Here is a 22,306-nt window from a genome sequence, read left to right on the forward strand (position 1 = left end):
ATGCTCCCATATTTCACTTAATAATTCACGATTTTAAAATATGTTTAGTATATAACTACTAGTGGGATGAATTGAACCAACATTCTAGTGGAGAGGAGTCATTGTGACTAAAACATAAAACTAAATGGAAAAAAATACAAACCTCTTGCTTTCGCGAATGTAAGTTTCTTCGTTTATAGGTTTTAGCTCAATGAACTTTTTTAAATGAGTTTAATACTTAAAGAACTATCGTAAGATCGGAAAATTAGAAATATATTTCTTGCTGGGGGTCTACTATTTCAGGTTAACACTAGATATTCAGACTTCAGAGATTCTTTGATTGACAAAACCCAACGAATTTAATTAAAATTACTCATCAGTAAAAAAATAAGTTAACATTTTTTCTAGTTCTAGCTTTAACTTTTAACTTTAAAAACAATTATATTTTATCTTACTAAGCATGTATGAGAAAATTTGAAAATAAAACATTAAAAACATATTGTTAAAAAAGTATAAAATTGTTACTAGTATGAACTCAAGAAAGGATTAATATAAAATCAGGTAATTAATTAAAATGTCACATACAAACACAACACAAAATTAAAATGCTTACTTCTCCACACGATACCTGCCGCATAGCGGCAGTGTTATAAAATGTGTTAACCAAATAATGAATGAGAAGTTAAGATCTGTGTGAGCATCTCACACCAACTCCATCTTAGACATCAGCAATGCGTGCTGGCTGAACTGTGAACACCGCACTGCTTGCAGGTTTCCTGAGCGTCAACGGGACGGACGCCCCTGGAAACGCAGGGTTGAAGGACCAGTCCGCTGCCTTGCGGTGGGTGCAGAAGAACATCGCGAAGTTCGGCGGGGACCCGAACAACGTCACAATCTTTGGAATGAGCGCAGGGGGCGCCAGCATTCACTACCACATTCTATCGCCGATGTCCAAAGGTGCTGTGACCAACATGTTAATGCCTAACCGGGGGGGGGGGGGGGATTAATTTCCTTAACGTCTTCCTTTGCAAACCCGTTTTTACTTATTGTTGTTAAACGGATCAACTTGATTAGTTTTTGATGTGTAACATTTTATCTCTCGGCATACGCCGTTAGGTTGGAGTAATTTCGTGAATCGAACGGATGTCGCGTGGAACGGAAATGTGTAACATACGGTGCTGCTATCTATGGCCGATGGCGCGCACCAAAGTTCACTAAGCCACAGGGAAACTTTATAATATAAGCTGTTAAAAGAATTTTAACGAGGTGAGCAGTATTTCCATAAAATTCCTTAATGAAAATCCGGTTCAAAGCCATGGTTTTTTTTTTCAAGCCTTCATGGCTTTTAGCGGAACCGTTTTATTATAGAGTTTAAAATTTTGGTCCGCAAATAGAATGATTCGATAGTCGACGTATGAGGCGGGTGCGGAAACTACATGTGATTCGAGACAAGAAATGTATTTGAGAATTCAATTTGCGTATACTTATCACATTCGGCATTATTTTAAAGAACTGTACGTTAAATTTCGTGTCCGAGTTTCGTATTATAAGTGTATTAAAACATCAGAACACATGAATTCGCTTGTTACCGAGGTTAGATGTTACACATCACTGGCGAGTACTGAAATACTTGCTCATATGATTTTAATTTATTTTATTTGAACTAAACGCCTGTCATCTTTACAGATGGTAACACAAAATGAGACACAGCAGGGATGTTGGGTAACGTAACGGCCAAAGGCTGTAGTATATAACTATCCCAGATTTTGCTTTAAGTGATTTTGGAAAACCACTGAAAATCGAAATCTTGCTGGCCGGTCGGGGATCCGAAATAGCGTCCTCTGGATTGCGAGTGCAGTACCCCGTTTAATTAAAATGTTTTGCTTGAAGGTAATTTTTACCACCAAACGAGCTAACAATTCCCCTATGTGGTATGATGTTGACTTTGAGACTAATTTATCCGGTATTTGAACTCAAAATCTTTCGCATTCATCAGCTCCAAGAAGATTAGCGGTGTACACGAGAACATATATCTAATTGATTTAATACAATTATTTTAACATACGCCATTGCTGTTTTGCACTGTTGGTTATGGAAGAAAAGCAAGAATGAAAAATATAAATTAAATCATAAACTCACAGAGAAAAACCTTAAATAAAATTATGTCTGGCTTTGAATATGAGACAGCACAGAATATTCCCTGGAAGGAATTCAGTCATGAAAAAAAACAGCACAGGTGAACACAGTGGGCTAACAAGACAGATTGTGTTCGTCTATTCCGTAGAATATGGTGTGCGGTCTGATAATTAGAGTTAAACATCAGCTGATTTAAGCATGTTCTCTGCGGGTTTATTTTTTCATTTCTTTTTTAGGTATATTTCGGAGAAATACTACCTTCTGTAGCCGTTACGACTTCTAGAATATTTTTATATAGTTTTTCGTTTCATGGTATATAGACCCCAAAACCATCGTAAAAACAAAAATTTATATATATAATCATATTTTTATGGACACCGTAACTGACTTAATTTTTCACAAATCACTTCCAAACTGATTTACATTAAATGTAGTAATGGAAATCTCAGTCGAGTTCGTTAACAGGCAATATCCCATCAAAGGGGTAGAAATTTGGAAGAATTTTTTAAAACAAAAAAATCACTATAACTTCCATAATATTAAGAATATCACATCCGTTTCAAGGTATTATAACTATTAGGATTAATGCCAAAAACTTTTGTTTGAATAAATTTTTGGCACGACCAAACATAACTGCAAGGGGTGGAAAAAAACCACGGCAAGAGGACAAAAAAATCATAACTCGATCCGTTCAAATTGTTTATAAATCTCATAACTTTTATATAAAACCTATGTCTGAAATTATGTTTGACCAACCATTGCTGCAAGGGGTTGAAAAAAACAGTGATTGAATTAAAAAATATTTATTAAATCCGTATCATGTATACACTATTAAATCCGATTTAATATATAGTAAAATTAATAATTATTGCCTTCAATTTTATTATGAAATATTTTTTCAAACAACCAAACATTTCCGCATGCGGTGGAATAAACTGGGTTTGAATGACAAACAAATTCATAATTCCCTTAGTAGGCACACTATAAAATCCGTTAAGATTGTTTTTAAACTCTACAAACTGAAACCCTGAAACTTTTGTATGAACAATTTCTGATAAAACCAACCATTGTAAAGGGTAGATAAATCGGGCTTAAAATACAAAAGAAATGAATAACTTCCTTTGTAGGTATACATTTAAATCCGTTCAAATTGTTTATAAATGTTATAATTTTTGTGTAAATATTTTGTCTGAAATAATTTTTGATAATACAAACTATTATTGCAAGGGATTAAAGAAACTGGGGTTGGAATAAGAAAATAAATAAAATTTACCTACCATGTATAGGCCTACTATCGAATACATTTTTATTTTTGTTTAACTTTCTTAATATGGTCTAAAACCTTTGTCAAAATAATGTGTTTGTGTAACCAACCATTATTACTGCAAAAGATGGAAATAAGATTTAAAAGTAAAACAAATCATTACTTTTTTAATACATATACGTACTATCAAATCCGTTATGACTTATTGTACAAATCCTAAACTTAATCTAAAACTTTGGCTAAAACAATTTTTGATGAAAGTAATTATTACAGTAAAACAGGATTTGAAATAATGAAAAAAATTCAAATCTTCCTTAGTATCAAATTCGTTCGAATTTGTTTTCAAACAGTCTTCATAATTTACTCCTTCTACAAGAATTGTGAAGAATGATTGATAATATTTAGTATTTCATGTTGAGAAAAACAACTGTCCACTTGCTTTTAGTAATTTTTTATTAAATGTATGTAAAGTTATCAGTTGATTTCGGTTTTAGATGGAAAGAAATCATTAAATGCTGATTAAATGTTACAGGTGGAACTCATTATCACGGTATCTCTGCAATTTCAATTTATTATTTTATTTTCAGGTTTTCTGGCAATGTGGCACTGATTTTTGCATCTGCTTAGTCAAAAACCTTTATTTTTTTTTTCCCATGAAACGCTACAGTCATGCTATTGAGCTCTGTCATAATATCGTAAATCTTAGTGCAAATTCAATTTTTATACGATCACGTTATTAGTTCAAGGGCTGAAAAATAGTATTTAAAGGTCAATTATATTATCATATGAAATTCCTTCTAAGCTATTAAATGCTGGATGCATTGAGTTAAAAACATGCATAATATTTTCGCTACATGGAAAATGAGATAATGTTTAATCGATCATTTTGTAATATTGGAGAACATAAAGACATTTATCAAATATTTTCAGAAGAAATAGGTACTTCGAAATCTACCTACGCATGTGCCAAGAGGGATTTATTATTTCATTTTTGCAGTTTTTCCGTGACAGACAGTGCGAACCTGTAACGAAGTATGCCCAAAGAATGGAATTAAATCAAATTCATCATTGCCGGAATCATTTGAAGAATGCATATATATAAATCTATATTAAATCACGAAATAACATGGTATTTCAAAACGTTATTCCTTTGAAAATATAGTGGAATTTCATCACTCTCCTTTTCATTTAACACAGGTGTCAGACGTCCACCAGTGGCTTATTGTATGAGGGCTACTTATCTCACCGATATTATTGTAAAATTATCTAACTACTGATAATGTAACTAATGAAAACTGATAAATGTTATCCACCACTTCCACTATAACATCAGTTTTGTGTTCACTATTGTTTCCCTTTATAAATGTATAGATTATTCATGTCTTCTCTGAAATTCAACCAATATACTTATATTGATAATTTAACGATTCATTCGCATTTTTCTTCTGACATATGATGGTATTATGCTAGCCACGAAGAAGTGGGAAGCATAAACCCACTAAGATCTCCGGGTTTTCATCAGATGGGATAACACAATGTATATCCCCCACTGCACTGTTCCAATTGGTTCTGAAATAGATTTGAAGTAAAGAAAATACCATGTGCAATAACATGGTTTCTTACGTTCGTCCTTGTATATAAGATAAATGTCTACATTTCTCATCCTGTTCATATCTCTGTTCATATAGCTAGGACGTAGGTAGGAACTGTCGTAATATTCGAGCCTCCTGTGTAGGCCTACCATGGATTTGTAAACAGTGGCTGATGCCATTGTCAAATAATTGTTTGACAGTGGCTTGGATTGCGAAGAGTTTTTGCTCACCACATAGCACTGCACAATGTTTCGTAAAGATTGGTTTTGTGTTACACTGCTTACTGTACCGAGCTAAGTTTTAACATGCATAGTCACTTATCATTATTGAAGTGCTTGGAAGTGGTAACACGATTACTATTACGTTTATATGGTATAGATGAAAACAATTATATATTTATTTCTATAATACTGTAAATGTATTATATAAAAGTAATTTGATATTTACTATTTTTAATGAGTCTTCTTCGCGTGTCGTGGTACATTTAAACCAGGAAATGCTTCGTTCTCTTCTTTCTTCTATCTTCCATTGAATGATGAGCTGTACCAGGCGATACATTTTTCCCCGTATTATGTGATCCAGATGGTGTAGGTTTTGTATTTTAATTGAACTCAGTACCTCTTTTTACTTCCCAATTCTTCTGTTCAGAACATCATCAGTTATCCGTGTCATCAAGCTCTAACGCAGAATTATTCTGTACGTCCACAGTCAAAAGCTTCTAGCGTGTTCATTTCACTATTTTTAATGCCCATGTTACCATCACATAGTACAATCCAGAGAACACATAACATCTCAGAAGTCTGATCTTTAGATTTAAGCTCAGCCCTCTTTTGCAAAAGACTTTCTTCGTTTTATTAAATACATCATAGCCTGTAAAATTCTTGAATTTATTTCTTCTGTACAATCTATATTCTCATTAATAACTGCCCCAAATATTAATGTTTATGGACTTTCTGCACTGTTTGGTTGGTAATTATTAAATTCTCTTTATATGTATACATATATCAGATGTTAAACTATAGATAAGTCAGTCGTTGTAATTATTCAAGACCTTTGGCTAATAACATTGTGTCGTCAGCTAAACGTATGTTTTTATCGTTTTTTCATTAACCTTGATTACAAAAGTTTCTTTTGCAAGAGCTGTTTGTTTTATTTGCTTAGACTATGTATAGAATAACATAGGATGAATAACACAACCTTGTTTCACGTTAATGATTTATTGTAACTTAAAAATGTTAATTATTATTACTATTTATTACATCTAAATTATATAGCATATACATATATGGTTTTTGTTGCACAGGACTGTTCCACAGAGCGATATCCGAGAGTGGTTCTGCCTTGAACCCTTGGGCATTCATCAGGAACACAGAAGCCCGTGCGTACCGCCTGGGTGCAATGCTCGGGTCTGAAACCAATAACGCTACAGCACTCCTTCAAACCCTGAGAGCAGCATCCACTAGTGAGCTCACAAGCACACTCGCCAAGATTTTGACAGCGGAGGAAACAGTGAGATCACTCTCGTATCCCTTCGTACCATCGCTGGAGTTCCCGAGGAGCGGGGAGCAGCCATTCCTGCCGCACGAGCCGGCCTACATCGAGCAGCACGGTCTGTTCAACCAAGTGCCGTACATCGCCGGCGTGACCAAGAGGGAATCTGCCTCCTTCGTCACCGAGAAGATGATGTCACAAGCTTCCTACTGGCAGGGCATCAACAACGACCTGGAGCAGGTGGTGCCCGTCGCTCTGGGCCTCGCTAAAGGTTCCCAGAATTCTAAGGAAGTGGCGCAGAAGGTGAAGAGCTTCTACTTTGGGAATAAGGCCATTTCGTACGAGAACCGCGAGCTGTGGATATCGCTGCAGACCGATCTGAGTTTCGTCAGGGGTGTCACTCAGACGGTACACACACACGCTAAACACTCAGCATGCCACACCTACAACTACCAGTTCGTGTACGGCAATGCCACCCATGGCATGGAGAAGCAGTTTGTTGTCTACGACGGGAAGATGCTTGGAGAGAACTCTGATGAAGTGAAGCTCGCGAGGATTCTGGGAGGACTGTGGACGAGCTTCGCCAAAACAGGGGTGCCCAGTGTGGAGGGAGTGGCGGCATGGAAACCAGTGACGTCAAATGGCAGCTACCCCTACCTTGAGATTAGTCTCTCTCCGATACTCAAGTATAACTTGGAGAAGGAGCATATGGACTTCTGGGATAATATTTACAAGGAATACAGCAACACAACTTATATTTTGATAAATTAGTGAAGGGAAATAAATGTAAATCGCGACAAACTCGTGAAGATGAAGATATAAAGCAAATACTTTAGTATTTTATCAAAATATTAATATGGAAAAACTTTTTTTTTAGTGAATTATTGCCATATGGCTCCAAAAATGTAAGAAAGAGTAGGTATAATTTAAACATATTTTTATTGTGCTTTGTGTATTGAATATTTCATGATTATATTTAAATACTATTGAACCATAAATGTTTATAAAATATTGCAGAATATAATATTAATTATAAAAAAATTATTATATCAAAATATACAGAATTGTTAATTCCAAAGTGTTCTTCAGTAATAGCCCTGAAAATTATAATTTTAAATCACCTCCAAACGTTACAAAAATAGTGTTTATTATTAAAATATTATTCAGTTATAAAAACAATTGACATTTATTCATAGATTTGTTCTCACAGGAATTATTAGAAATATTAGGAAATGACGTAGACATCTAAATGCATTATCAAAATCCATCACCGATTGCAGAATATAATTACTTTTAGTATAAAAGGTAAATAAATTATAAGTAAAACTGTTATAATCACTACTGACATGCTTAGGCATATATTCGATTTTTTAAGTAATAAATAAATTGCAGAAAAAGCAGTCTTGAAGCTGCGTGTGTTTATTCTTTCATTAAAAATTTTAGGGGAGCGGGGTGGTATATATACCCAAACATTTAAAATATCTGCTTCCGTGCAGCTCTTTAAACACGTGTACGCAAACATGTTCCTACTTAGAAGACATACTAATCTACTTGTGGGTTAGGACTCTGAAAAATTTCTGCTTCCTGTGACGACTATGATGTAGTAACTTAATTAAAATTGATGGAATAAAAGTTATTAAGTATTATTACTATAACCATCGCATCCGCAGCGCTGAGACTTTGTTGTATATAGTTTCCGTTTTTTTTATGTATAGTGTCTGTTGTGAAAGCATGTATGCAAACATTAAAAATATCTGATTCCATGCAGCTTTAAAACACGAGTACGCAAACATAAACTTGTTTAGGAATGTAATCATACGCAGACACTAAAAATATCTGCTTCCATGCAGCTTTTTAAATACGATTACGCAAACATGAGAAGAGAATATTACTTGTGACTTAGGACTCTAAAAAATTTTTGGGCCGCTAAGATGGAGTAATAAATGTTTTTTTTTTAAATTATCATTACTGTAACTATCGCATCCACAACGATATTATTGATAAAATATATTTTAGTTAAAACCTATAAGAAAAAATGGTGGTTAAAACAGCAAAATGACTGTGGATTTTGTGAATTTTTGTCTATAAGGGTCATAATAATACTGTTACTGGATAGGAACTCGGCCTTACATACACTAGCGTACTTTAAAAACCTACACTTGATAATACCATCAGATGAAATCAAGATTGTGGTCTCCACTAAATAAGATGGCTGACTCCGGCAGACAACGATGGTATATATATTTTTATTTTGATAATAAATTATTTTAAAGAATGCGGTGTAACGAAAAATTGTAACAGGGATGAGTGGGGTGTTCGATGACGATGTCATTGTAACAGTGGAGCGGGGTGCTAGATGGTGTATTCGTAATGTAGAGGAGTGGGGTATTCAATGCGCAGGTATTTAATTAAAATTTAATTAAATAATATATTTTTTAAATTTTATTTTAAAATTTTGTTTATTTAATTTTTTAATAAATTTTTAAAAAAATTTCCCTTAAAATCGGATATTACATAAAGATTTTCAAGATGGCGGACGAAACTCGTAATGTCGGAATGTTCTAGAAAACATAATGGCGGAATGTTCTAGAAAAACAAAATGGCCGCCGGGGTCAAAGGTCAAGGTCAAATCCAAGATGGTCGCCGGATATGACGTAATACAAGATGGCCGCCGGAAATGATATAATCCAAGATAGCCGCCGGAAGTGACGTAATCCAAGATGGCCGCCGTTGCTCCCCGGCTCCTCCACCACCCACCGGTGTCCCCATACATACTATATTTACCTACTTTAGCCACAACGAACCCATTCTTTATTACGGAAAAATTTTGCTGTAACTGCTAATCGCTTAAAGGACAGTACAAAAAATATTTTGATGCCAGAAAAATTAGGTTATATTTATATTGTCAAAATATTTTGTGGCGTCATACGTCAGTCGGATGCAACTGCGGATATATTGTTGTCGTTTCACTGCAGAGCTGTTAGTGGTAATGTGAATTTGCGTGCTAAAACCGTTGCTCTGTTCAAATGGAATCCACTGCAGTCTTCAAGTTTTAAAGTAAATAAACACTGAAATGGCATTCGGGTAGCGGGTTGGAATGCTGGTTCAGACACAATGGTGTATGTTCCACACAGTCGTCCGAAATAACTCCTAGCGTACTTAACTTACGCCACGACATAGCAGGGTTATCGTGCAGTATGCCTCTTCAACACACAAAAATAAAAGAGCTCAATAGCATGAATGTAGCGTTTCATGAGAAAAAAATAAGGGTTTTTGATTAAGCAGATGCAAAAATCAGTGCCACATTGCCAGAAAACCTGAAAATAAAATAATAAATTGAAATTGCAGGGATGCAGTGATAATGAGTTCCAGCTGTAACAATAATCAGCATTTAATGATTTTTTTTCCCATCTAAAACCGAAATCAACTGATAACTTTACAAACATTTAATAAAAAATTACTAAAAGCAAGCGAAATACATGAAATACTAAATATTATCAGTCATTCTTCACAATTCTTGTAGAAGCAGTGAATTTCAAAATAATATTGCGGTAGTACTGTTTTAACATTCTATAGTGAATTACTAAAAAGCCATATTGTGTTCTAGCTAGTTTAACACACAAAAGGAATGGCATGCTATTTGTACCTGAATACATAATACTAACTGCCCGACGCGGCTTCGCACGACTATACTAATAGAAAAAAATTAAGTAACATCTCCCATTTACTGTAATGGTAAATAAAAAAAATTCAGTGAAAATTTATTGCAATGCTGTATAATGTACCGGAGAGAAAATGAATAGCACCGATGGTCTCCCGACTCGTGCACGCAACGTACAACTGATGTACCCGTACTTCGATACGGCAGTCTACAGGAGATCACTCTTGCACCGCTCATTATACATGCCCCTCCTTTTTGGTACGCCACTGCCACGCGATGCCCGTTGCCATGGAGACGCAGAAGGCATGAACAATGCAAAATCCTGTTCTCATGCAGACAAAGTACCCACTGTTGCCTGGTTTTAACCACCCGTGGGATCTAATTTTCGGACAATGTCATCCTGCGTAACATAAGGAACATTACTGTGAAGTTTCAAGTCTGTAAAATATATATACTTGAAAAAAAGGGCAATTTTTGATATTTAAAGTACCCGCAAAATTTCAACGGCGATGAGGACTGCACTAACAATGAATTAGTCGTTGCCATAGAGACGAATGAAGCAACAACAAAGCAACAGCCGTTGCCATGGTGATTTTCTACCAAAAACTGGAAATTTTGATATATTACGCCCCCGAAACTCCCTTTGGGATCGGATTTCCGCAGAATCCGTTCTTAGTGAGCGTCTACATCACAAAATGAGTAACTATGCTAAATTTCAAGTCAATCAGGTGTATAGTTTTAGAGATCTCGTGATGAGTGTCAGTGAGTGCTATTTCGCTTATATATATATAGGCCTCTCTCTCTCTGTATATATATATAAATATATATATATATATACATACATACAAGTCCTTGTCAGAATTGTAACGGGAGAGGAAAATTATTGATGGTCCGAAAAATGAAAATTAATCAAAAATAATAAAAATAATTCTAGTAAAAGAAAAAACAAATTAATAAGAGAGAGAGGGAAAAAACAATAATTTAGGTTTGCGATTTAAAGTGATAAAAAGTATTTAAATACTAATTGAACTCTTATGAGGGTACTGATTGCTTTGTTCTTAATATCACATGGGTGTTTTTTACTTGTATGGGAAAATTAAGAATGATAAGGCATCTAGTGCGTGGCAACAATGTTAATAGGCAATAGGAAATAAACTTCTAGCGCCTGCGGCATTGTCAACACACACTTCGTAGGTGTACTGCATGTTGTATCTAACCCCCTCCAACGCATTTGATTCTAAATTGGACTTTTAGTAAGGATCTCTAATGTTATTGATAATATAATATAGCCTATAGCTTTCCTCGATAGATGTACTATCCAACACTGAAAGAATTTTTCAAATCGGACCACTGGTTCCTGAGATTAGCGCGTTCAAACAAACAAACTCTTCAGCTTTATAATATTAGTATAGATATACCAACAGTTCACTATCTGTGTTATGTGTAGATATACTCACCTATACATTCATTAAGACATGAAAGTTGTTCCCCAAAAATATGTTTAAAAATATTTATTTATTAGTCACAGTTTGCGAAGACCGAAATCTTTAACTGTGTTGAGTGCCAGAAACCCTACTTGAATTGAAGTGCACTTCCATATAGCTGTATTTCTTTTAATGCATACTGGGCAACCATCTGTTAAATTGTAGTTAATATCAATAACTGTACTCAGTGTTGAGGAGAGCAAGAAAACAAACTTAATCAGTCGGACTACTGCGTGATCACACACAAGCACATTAAACAAGTGTTAAGACAAAGAAAAAGATACAAGTTAGTATAAAAGAGACTCCAACATCATATTTATATCCTTCTAATATCAATAACGCAAATATTTCAAGCCTATCAAATACGTTAATCAGTGCTGCAACCTGTTGAATCTGAAATAGCGTGTATTGACAAAACAAGATTTCTCTTCAAGGACAATAATTACTCGTGTCTGTAAGTTACTATGTACTATGTTTTTCTGATTGATGTCAGAGGCCTATGTGCAATACGGCGAATTTGCTATATTCTAAACGATTCAACCTTTTAATTTCACAATCTTACTTGGAACTCGTTCCTCAAAGTCTGCCCTTGGTAGGATGACGCTACGTCTCGGACAGGGAACTTGCAGATATATGCGTACCTAGTCAGGTGAATTCTGGTAGAACCTGGATCTTCGGTCAGGACCCTCGGCGATGTGGTCAAGCTGCTTCCAGTAGTATTTCTTTGGTGACGTTTCGTAGTTTCTCGTTTTAATTTTCATATTACTCCTCCTATTCTTCTAATTATCAATTTCCGTCGTATGATGATGTATCAATGTCCATTAGCGTATTTTTCTTCGTCATATACGCTATGCTTTTTTATACCGCTTAATCTATTTCGGGACCCCAACAACCGGTTATATAGTTTAAATATAAATCTTCCAATGAACTATTCTTCCAAAAATATTTCAAATCACCAACATGAATCATCAATAAATTCTAATAACGTATAGCTTCTAAGTCTTGTTCTGAACAAATGTTCGAAAATAATGTCTACGCCGAGAGGCTTCCTCTCTGAAGGCTAATTGCAAACTCCTCCTTGAAAACAGCAGTTAGTCGCCTAAATGTTGACCGTGTATACATGTTGACCAATCACAGCCCTTGTTACTTACCACCATCAATTATACTACTGCCATGTCAAGCAAAAATGACGTAATTTTCAGGAACCTTAAAAATAACATGTTCTATGATAAAAAATGGTACTATTGTGATGGTTTACTACTGAAAATACTACACACAATAACTTAAAATCTTCGTTAATGAATTTATGCTCAAAAGAAACGAGACTTCATATTGTTCTCGTAGTACAACAACAAATTCTTGAGTAAACTTGAAGATAATATAAGCTACACCAAGTGTAAAACTGAGTGATAAATATAAAACAAAACACTTAAGAACATAAAAAAATGCATCAAAGATATAATAAACGTATTAAATTGGTACCAAAAATAATTGTTTTGTGATAGATAGTTAACTCCTCACAGTAGGTAACAACAAAATAGAATATCTGAGATTCGAAGATTTCCATTAGAGCTAAAGCTACCTACTCTCGATTTCGCATTCTTTTTTACTCATTATTGCTTTCTCCACTCCACCCCTCCAATGCCTTTTAGTATTAATAATAGAGAGATGGTGGCCAAAAGGTCAGCCACGTTAAATAGAACAGACAACTGGATTATTTCACAGGCGACAAAAGTATGAATATAAATGAAAGTAACTTTGACGTCAATGTCACTTTAAAGTTATCTTATTTGAAGTAGATATGTAGTACATTTAGGAAAAAAAAGTAATGTTTCCTTTTCTTGAATAGATATTATTCCCACGAATTTCTGGAAAGGAGATTTTATGCATTATATAATCTGATAACAGAGATTACCTTTGATTTCGTTATTTACTTAATATAACTGTTACCTTCTTTTTGTTGACATCAGTGATTAAAACATAAAGTTCATAACCGTGGTATTCCGTTTATGAGCAATCAGTAGAGTATAAAACCATACACCAGCCGCTGTAAGAGGTAACATTTACAAAATAAAAATAAATAATGCAATTTTTTTCAAAAAGCCATTTAATATAAAAGTTTATGGCAGATTAGTTCAAATATTGTGGCACATTACATCTCAATATAGGCTTATTTCCCACCCAATTTACATATCTCATTTAATAACACCTTTTCACCAATCATATTCCTTTCTTAATAAAATATTTTAATACTTGTGATTGTAATGATAACTTTACTGTACAGCATATACATTTATTTTATCACATACTTTCTCCGTGTGCGTTGAGTAATTGGTTCGTAACTTCGTTTGTTGGTGTATTCACAGGATGTCATGATCGATTAACATTGTCGTGATGTGCATTTTCTCGGTGCTTGTGACTAGAACACGTTTCACTTGGGACGTATTTGCTCGGTTCACTTGTTGTTGCTCCAAGGGGGAAGGGAGCAGGTTGGCAACACTGCAAAGACTAAGGAAGGCAGCTGCCTGGGCGACCCGATGTGATGACTGTTTCTCGCACAACGCATCTGGAAAACAATACACGGAAATTAGCGAACTAAACACCCCAAAGCTCAGAGAACCTCTTAGAACAGAGATAGGTCAAATTGCCACCCACAAAGGCAACTCGGGTTCGTATCCTGGGGGGCAGCCTTCATTTTACAGACGAGAGAGCCACACCCGAAGTTCCACGAAGTTCATACTCGCTTTTTTTCCGTTCTATCTCATTGTATAAACCGGTGTGGCATTAAATTTTGCTGTCGATTAGGATAGGTTAGCTACATTATAAATACTTTAAAACATTGTGGATGGTTGGTTATATTAAATAAGTATAGCTACATTAAAAATACTGTAAAATCATTTTATGTTTGCTTAGCAAATAACTTTTTTAATATGTAGCTATCCAGGGCTAGGAAACCGTTTACATGATTTCACAGTATCTTTAATGTAGCTATCCTAACGAAATCAACCATTCACGATGTTTTAAAGTATTTATAATGTAGCTAACCTAACCTAAATGACCATTAGTTATCATGATTTGACCAAAATAAACATTCACAGAATATGGGGCGTCCCGAGAATATTTGTGGAAGACAAAGACTTCCTAGATTTTATACGGTATGAAAAATATACTAATCCACGAAGTACGTTTCTTTAATTAGGTATTTTCCTCTAAAAACAATTACAAATAAATACCGTTGCCTTGTTTATGGTCTTTATTTACAATGAACCAAAAAAAACCCGAAGATGCACGATCGGGAGTTTGGCTCTCTCGTCTTTGAAAAGATGGCTTCCCTAGCCTGGGCGTCCTGACATAAATTTTTGTTTTCATAGATGTCGTAAGCCATTGGGTTCACTTTAGGTCCTCTCGTTTCTCCCCACGGAAAAAAAAACGTTCTTGTTGCTCCATACCCAAGTCCAGCTCAGTGTTAAAATTTTTTCCATGAAAGCGAACGAGCAATTGCTTGATAATTAAAGTAATAATAAGTATAGCTTTGTTTCATTTTTAATATGTGCTTTTTTTAATATATCATAAACATTGTATTTAAAAATGAGAATTTCGGAGATAATTTTCCTTGTTGTATTTTGTCAAAAACATAACCCGATAAAAATTAAATTTTTAGTTTTAAGGTGACGTAGCGTAAGACACCATCTTGGATTCAACAATTTTTGTAAACAAATTCTCTTATATTATATAATATTTTTAAAAACATTCTGCTTGAGCATTCACTGAATTTGATGGAAAGCATTGTTAATAGTGACCGATTAACGTAAACGTTTATCCTATGAAACAAAAATTAGTGTTTCTAAATTATTTTATTTATTTTCTTTCAGAACAATAAAAACTGTTTTTTTTTTAATTAAATGAGACTTCATTACAGTTTTTAACCTTGCTGAATAAATCATTTTGTACTGGTTTAGCTTCTAAGAGAACTGTAATTTTGATAGAAGGTTTGACGAAATATATATTTTAAAAAGACTGTAAGGCACGTTAAGACTGTAAGCTACAAGATAAGTGTCTACGTTTATTTGTAACACACAATTGATGACCACATCTTTAATGTGGCATTTTCAGACTACAAGTCAAACGATTTTTTTTAAATTTAATCCAATCTAAGACTAAAAATACAAATGAAATATTAATGTGAAAATACTGAGATAAGTAATTTTGTATCCGTCAATTGTATGGCCCGTTCTACAACGGCACGGAAACGGAGACGGATCATCTGAACGGTGACGTATCTCACGGAACAGGGTTTCTACCATAGCACGCAGACAGAGACGGACCCGTACGTATTAGCTCGGCAATGCCGATCTCTCCCGTTTACGTGGCGGCTCCGTGCGACCAGTAGAAGCCGATTGTGGCAGTGTTTGTTAATGTTCTAAAAACGTTAAAAAAAAAATTTCAAGTACGATAATTTTTGGTGTTATATTATTACTAGAGCCACGGAATTTTCGCACATTCATTTAGTCGCAAGCTAGAATGCAAACCTCCACACTGTTGCACTGTGTTCATGATTGGACCGCAGTTGTTTGGACACGCCCCTCTACGACCGAGAGCCAATGATGCCCAGCTAGGAGAGAAGTGAGCGAATCAGGTAGTGTCAAATAACAAGGATAAAAATGTTCTCGCTAAGAAATCAACCAATGGGAAAGTAAACATGGGTCGAGCACACCTATAACTTTCAATTCTATCCTGAGGCCAGAGGAATCCGCGAAATTTCCGGGACTCTAATTATTACTAGAGACCTGCAAAAGTCGCGTTTTCGATGGCCTTCAGGATAGACTGCACATACCCCTGTACACTCGGGCAAATAACGCAAGTTCATTGGCTGCCGACTTTTAAGTCGTCTCAGCTGGTTTGTCTGTGATTCGATCCTTCTTTGGTTGAGGGTTTATAACTGGTTGAGATTCGTCCAGATGAACAGTAAGCCAAAAGCAAAATTATATAAGAGGTATATGTGTTTGAATTCTAGCCCATCACCGAATGAATCCGCGAATTTTGTAGGTCTCTAATTATTACTTTGTCCATTGTTTTTATTATATATGTAAGTTCTGCCCGTGCTATGATCTCGAAGCATATTTCTTTAATTAAATTAACATTTCATAACCTTGGAACGAAATACCATTAGTTTCCATTTGTTACGTTTGCGTGCATCGTGGAAGCAGCAGAGAAGCGATAGTGATCGGTCTCAGCTCCCGCGCCGCTGTGGGACGGGGCTGGGAGCTTGCACCTCGGCACACTGACCTCCAGACGACATCAGCCGTGCGTGTAGTCCTCGCGGGCACGGCGTCGCAGCGGACGGGTGTGGCCACTGTCTCGCCTCGCTGCTCCCTTCCCCCTGCGCACACACACCGGCACGTCCTGCGCGTGTTCGGACTGCTGGCCACTGGGGCGTCGCGTCGTTAGAGGTCCCTGGACCACCCGGGTCCACACGCATCTCAAACCTCATTCAGCTAATTTCATTGAAACGTTTAAAGTTTTTTTTTGAAATCAATTGAAAATTTAATTTTCCTACTTTTGAAATCCAAAGTTGAAGTAAAATTTTGCTAAAAAAAAAAAAGTTTTTTCAGAGTCATATTTCTCAAGCAATTTTATTTTAAAATATGACTAACAATAGTTGGAAATTGACGCATTAACTAATGCATCATTTAAGCCTAATTTTAAATTCACTAGGGAAGATAAAGACTACTGGTAATTGTAGGTATATGTTTGATTATTCCTTGTTAGCTTAATTTCATTACATATTTTAAACTGCATTTTAATTATGAACATAATTATTTTTTTACACACTATAGCTATTTAAAAAAGAAATAATGTGAAAAGTAAAATTAGGATTTTTGTTATAAAGTAAATTTTCTCTAGAGTATTAGAAAAAAAATGTGCGTTTGGAGTCCACGCACAACAGAAGTGAAACTTCTTGCTTTTTAGGTATAGATACAGATAAACCATTTTCATTTTTGATCAAACTATCTACATAAAAATTAATGAAACTCAAATGCACAAATCAAAAACTCTTTTCCATACGAATAAATAAATTTTAGATTCTTTGAATAATATAAAAGAAATATGGCAGCGTCAATCATCAGCCGTTAAAAAAACTGAGGCGTAGACAAACACAAGAAGCGTTACGAGAATGCCGTAGCATCACGGCTGCGTCATTTCTACCTCTCCCCTTCCGGCCGCTTCAACTGGCATGCTACGGTACATACCTATCCCCCCCCCCCCCCCTCTCATAACCCATCTTCCCATACGACCGCTAGTGCGTGCGTTGGAGTGGCGTCACCGGTGACGCACTCTCTTGCTCTACCAGTTCCCCCACCACATACCTAACTATCCCCCTCATGCGATCGGAATTTTCGTGCTCGAAAATTCTTGCGCCTTCAGCAGAGAAGATTCACTTCAAAAATGTTTGTAATAATATATAGGTGAAAGTGCCTTGTGTAAGGCAGTTTGAAATGGAAATTAGCAAAAAGTTTGTTATAAGAAGGTTTTGTTTTAAGGAGGTTTATTATAGCATATATCTCATCCTTAGTTTTAGTAGGCATTTTAATGGGCATTTTCTCTTTCGTTCCAGTGCACGATGTCTACCATTAACACTGTCCTTGTTTAGGTGTGCTCTGTTGCCAGATATACACCACAGGGCACACACGTTTTAGACACAATTTTATGATGTAATGAAAATATTTTTTTCATGTATCTTAAACATTGTATTTAGGAATGATAATTTTTCGAAATAAGAGTATAACCCATTTAATATTACAAAAAAAATTACTTTTAAGGAGACGTGACTGAAAGATGCCATCTTGGTTTCAATTACTTTTGTAAACAAATTTTATAATATTATTGTGTATTAAATACTTGGTCTCAGTTTCAGCTTATCACATAATTGGATTGAATTCATTGTCATTGATAGTGACCGACTACTATAAACCGTTTCTCATATGAAACAGAACTTTAGATTTATTATTGAAATTATTTTTTTTTTCGCCCAGAATTACTACAAGTATAATGTTACTGCCAATAAACACAAATTTTGTGGTAACGGAGCAAAAAAAAAAAAAAACAAATAGTACAATTTAAAAAATTCAAAACTCGTGTCGTTAGCGATGGTGTACAAAATAAGATTCGTTGAAAGTCAATAAGCCAGGTACGGGGACGCACCACAACGCCGAAATACCACAACGCCGAACGTACAATAACGCCGAATGCCAAATTGACTACAAAACCGACAGCGATAAAACTGCAGTGTACCACAACGCCGAAATACATTAACGCCGAAAAATGTAATTGCAGGACTGCCACAAAGGTTAGGTTAGGTAAGGTTAGCACACAAATTCATTCAGTTGTTTTTCATTTTGCTCCTGTGCCGACCCCCCCCCCCCCTCCCCGCACCGCGCAGCAACAATTTTCGGGCGTTACTGTATTTCGGCGTTGTGGTACACAGCAGTTTTCTAGCTGTCGGCGTTGCGGTCAATTTGGCATTCGGCGTTATGGTATTCAGCGTTATTGTACGTTCGGCGTTGTGGTAACGACCCGCCAGGTACTACAAATGTGGCAACAGTGGGCGCAGCACGAGACACGCTCCAAACACCGCGGTGAGCACTGACCCGTCTGGACGCCAGCGGCGGACGGCCCTCTAGCACTGCCACTGGCTGGTCGTCACCTGCGGCCACTGGGGCTTCTGCCGCGGCGGGCTGCGCAGTCGTCTGCGCGGCCGGTCCGGCCGAGGCGACCCCTGCGGGCACGCGGCACACCGTCTGTCCTGCACCCTACTGCCTCGGGCTTGGAGGCTTCACGCCACATGCACCCACCTACAAACACTGGCTCACAGTACGGCCATTAGCCAATAATCCCCTCGAACGATAAAACAACCTATTCATTATATACTAGAGACATGCAAAATTCGCGGATTCATTTCGCGATACGCTAGCATCAAAACAACTATACCTTCGTACCGCTTCTGCGATTGGCCCACCTTTTATCCGGGGAACTGTGAGCAGTGGCGTAGCCAGGATTTGTGTATGGGGGGTGTTAAGAAGCATGGTCCCGCGTGTTAGAAGCATGGCCCCGCGTGTTAAAGCGGGGGGTGGGGCGGTCCTCCCCCGGGAAAATTTTGATTTTAAGGTGTAAAATATTGCTATTTTAACAGTTTTTGTACTTAAATTTAAATATTGTAATGGTAAAAATTTTATTAATTTTAATATGAAATTTGTTTGAGTGATGAATAAGAAATTATTTAAGGTTTTGGTACTAAGGGAGGGGGGGAAACCCTAACCCCCCCCCCCTGGCTTCGCCCCTTACTGTGAGCCAATGGGAAACACTAAACCAAGAAAGTGCCGAATTATGGACAGCCTAGTTGAGACGTCTCAAGCGTCAGTAGCCAATGAACAGATGTCATTTCCGCGAGTATTTAAAGGACTGTGGAGTCTATTCTAGAGGTCAATGAATCCGCGAATTTTGCATGTCTCTAATTATATCCCTTGAACGATTAAACTTAAAAATTATGTACAAACTTGCATACATAAAACCTGAAAAGCGTCTTACAGCTGTCTGACTCTCTACTTTATTCGTTATCCGTCATCGTACGCCCCAATCCTGAAAGTTTTAATTTTCTTTAAACTGATGAGTCGTCACCTAAACTTACTCAACAGGCAGTAAAGAAGGTTCACACGTAACTGGGAAGCAACACGTTTTGACGTGTAGATGTGCGGGAAATGACCACATTCTACTACCATCATTAGGCATTGTATGCTGGAATGTGATCCTAAAGAAGACAGCTTGACATGACTAAAATGATGTGGCTGAGATAAATGATGGCCACGAGTAACGTAATGAGCACTGAGTCAGTACCCAAATAATACTATAATATTGGAAGTCCCATGGCTTTAAAGGGGATCAAGTCTCGCCTTCTTGGATTTTTACATTTTTTGGCTATCATTATAATTTTTAACTATTTATAAAACTTTTTGGCATGTCAAATTAATCATATCTCCCAGACCTTCTATGCATTGTTGGTACCATCTATTTACTAAGAGACTAGTCTGTAAGCGCGGTGGGGAAATAACCGATAATTTCACGCGGGCGATTCAACTGTCATGGTAATCACACCGGTTTCAAAGTGTTATTTCAACAAGTAGCGAAGGTTAAGTCCTATGCTATTTCAAACCCAAAAACTTTAGCACGAAAACTTTACTGCAAGCGATATCTAATGATTTGACATTTCAAGGTGGTGAGGCATTAAACGTATATGCACTACCGTGTGACGTAAAGACCTGTCAAAGAAAAACCTATCCTTCTAGATTAAATGTCTTCTCTTTGTGTGATCACGTTGGATAGGAGACCTAACTAAATATTGTATGCATACTCATGTACGATTCAGCTGGTAACTGGAACAGAACCCAGTGGTTGAGTGGACAGTTCACTTGTCTGCAATTAAGGCGATACGGGTTCGATTCCCGGCTGTGTCAAACCCGGAGATTCTCGCAAGTGGGGAAAAAAATGAGATGTCGCGAACCCGTGATGATGTAGAGGACTATGTTCATTCCAGTAACATCAACATATGACGTTGTGTTTACAGAAAATAACACTAGCTTAAGTATGTTTTTTTCCAGTCACAGATCTCGGGGTTCGGATGACTGACTGTAGTGCATGAAGGGTGACGATGCCAGCCCGGACATTCACCTCGGAGCAGGAGTCGTCGACTGATTCGCTTGTTGGAGCGGTGTACGGCGCACTCGCTGCGACCTCTGCTTTCACCTTGGGCACTTTGTCTGCGCCGTCCTGCAACCACCCCAGTGCCCGTCATCAACACACACTTTCAGCGACCACCCGCAGTTTCATCAGTCAATCGCTTATTCCGTGTTCCTGTAGACATTTGAATGAGGGTTTACAAGTTCGGAAACATGTCGTGACGAGACAATTTCGAATGTAGCTCGTAGAAAAACATTTACAACTTCACTTTTTTATCGAAAAACTACTGCACTTGTTGGCATTTTATGTCACCTAGCTGTGAATTCAAACTACAACATGTTTCTGTTGAAATATCACAGGTTGAAAGTGTTCTTAAAAATACATTCCACATATATAAAAGGTTTGGAATTACGACCATACTATGAATTCAAGACTGCTGCTGTTTACTGTTTATGATCAGAACTATTATATATAATCAAAAAATTTAGAAGTGGAATAGGAATAAGTTACTACATTCGAGTGAAGTTCATTTTATTGTAGGTATCAAATGACAACTAAAGTAGTTCTGCATGATTTTCCACACAGTCATGCCAAAATAAGTCCAAATAAATTTTGAATGGAGGTAAATCCAGTTTTATTAGAAATTTAAAAGCGATATACAATGCAATAAACTGTCAGCTTTTAATTCTAGAAGCGATCAAATGCAACCGGAGTAGTGAAGAAGTGCACGACATTAGCTCAGAAAGTGGGATGTGTTAAATAAATGCAAGAGGAAACTCCCCAAAGCTATTTCACAAAGGAACATGAAATGGATCAGTAATAAAGTAAAATAAAATTTTCTCAAAACAGTATTTCAAATTCAATCATAAAAGAGTAGTACTTCGAGTCCACCCCTAGAATCCGAATTTAGATATAAACGCATTAAATAAAATATTGAGCAATAAATAAAAAGTATTAACTGTGTTCA

General features: G+C 36.4%; 2 protein-coding genes across 2 annotated transcripts in view; one reads left to right on the forward strand and one right to left on the reverse strand.

Moving 5' to 3' along the window:
* Positions 1-7,478, forward strand: part of LOC134531312 (uncharacterized) — a 69,444-nt gene extending 61,966 nt beyond the window's left edge. Inside the window, exons 11-12 of the mRNA XM_063367006.1 lie at positions 751-936; positions 6,275-7,478. Coding sequence (XP_063223076.1) covers positions 751-936; positions 6,275-7,233 — 1,145 coding nt within the window. The 3' untranslated portion in view covers positions 7,234-7,478. The remainder of the gene's footprint in view (positions 1-750; positions 937-6,274) is intronic.
* A 6,666-nt stretch (positions 7,479-14,144) lies between these two features.
* LOC134530833 (trichohyalin) overlaps positions 14,145-22,306 on the reverse strand; it is a 274,103-nt gene continuing 265,941 nt past the window's right edge. Inside the window, exons 23-26 of the mRNA XM_063366080.1 lie at positions 21,331-21,429; positions 19,257-19,384; positions 16,894-16,987; positions 14,145-14,173 (exon numbers count right to left, since the gene is read on the reverse strand). Coding sequence (XP_063222150.1) covers positions 19,286-19,384; positions 21,331-21,429 — 198 coding nt within the window. The 3' untranslated portion in view covers positions 14,145-14,173; positions 16,894-16,987; positions 19,257-19,285. The remainder of the gene's footprint in view (positions 14,174-16,893; positions 16,988-19,256; positions 19,385-21,330; positions 21,430-22,306) is intronic.

The sequence above is a fragment of the Bacillus rossius genome, chromosome 3, assembly GCF_032445375.1.
Source record: "Bacillus rossius redtenbacheri isolate Brsri chromosome 3, Brsri_v3, whole genome shotgun sequence".
Lineage (NCBI taxonomy): Eukaryota > Metazoa > Arthropoda > Insecta > Phasmatodea > Bacillidae > Bacillus > Bacillus rossius.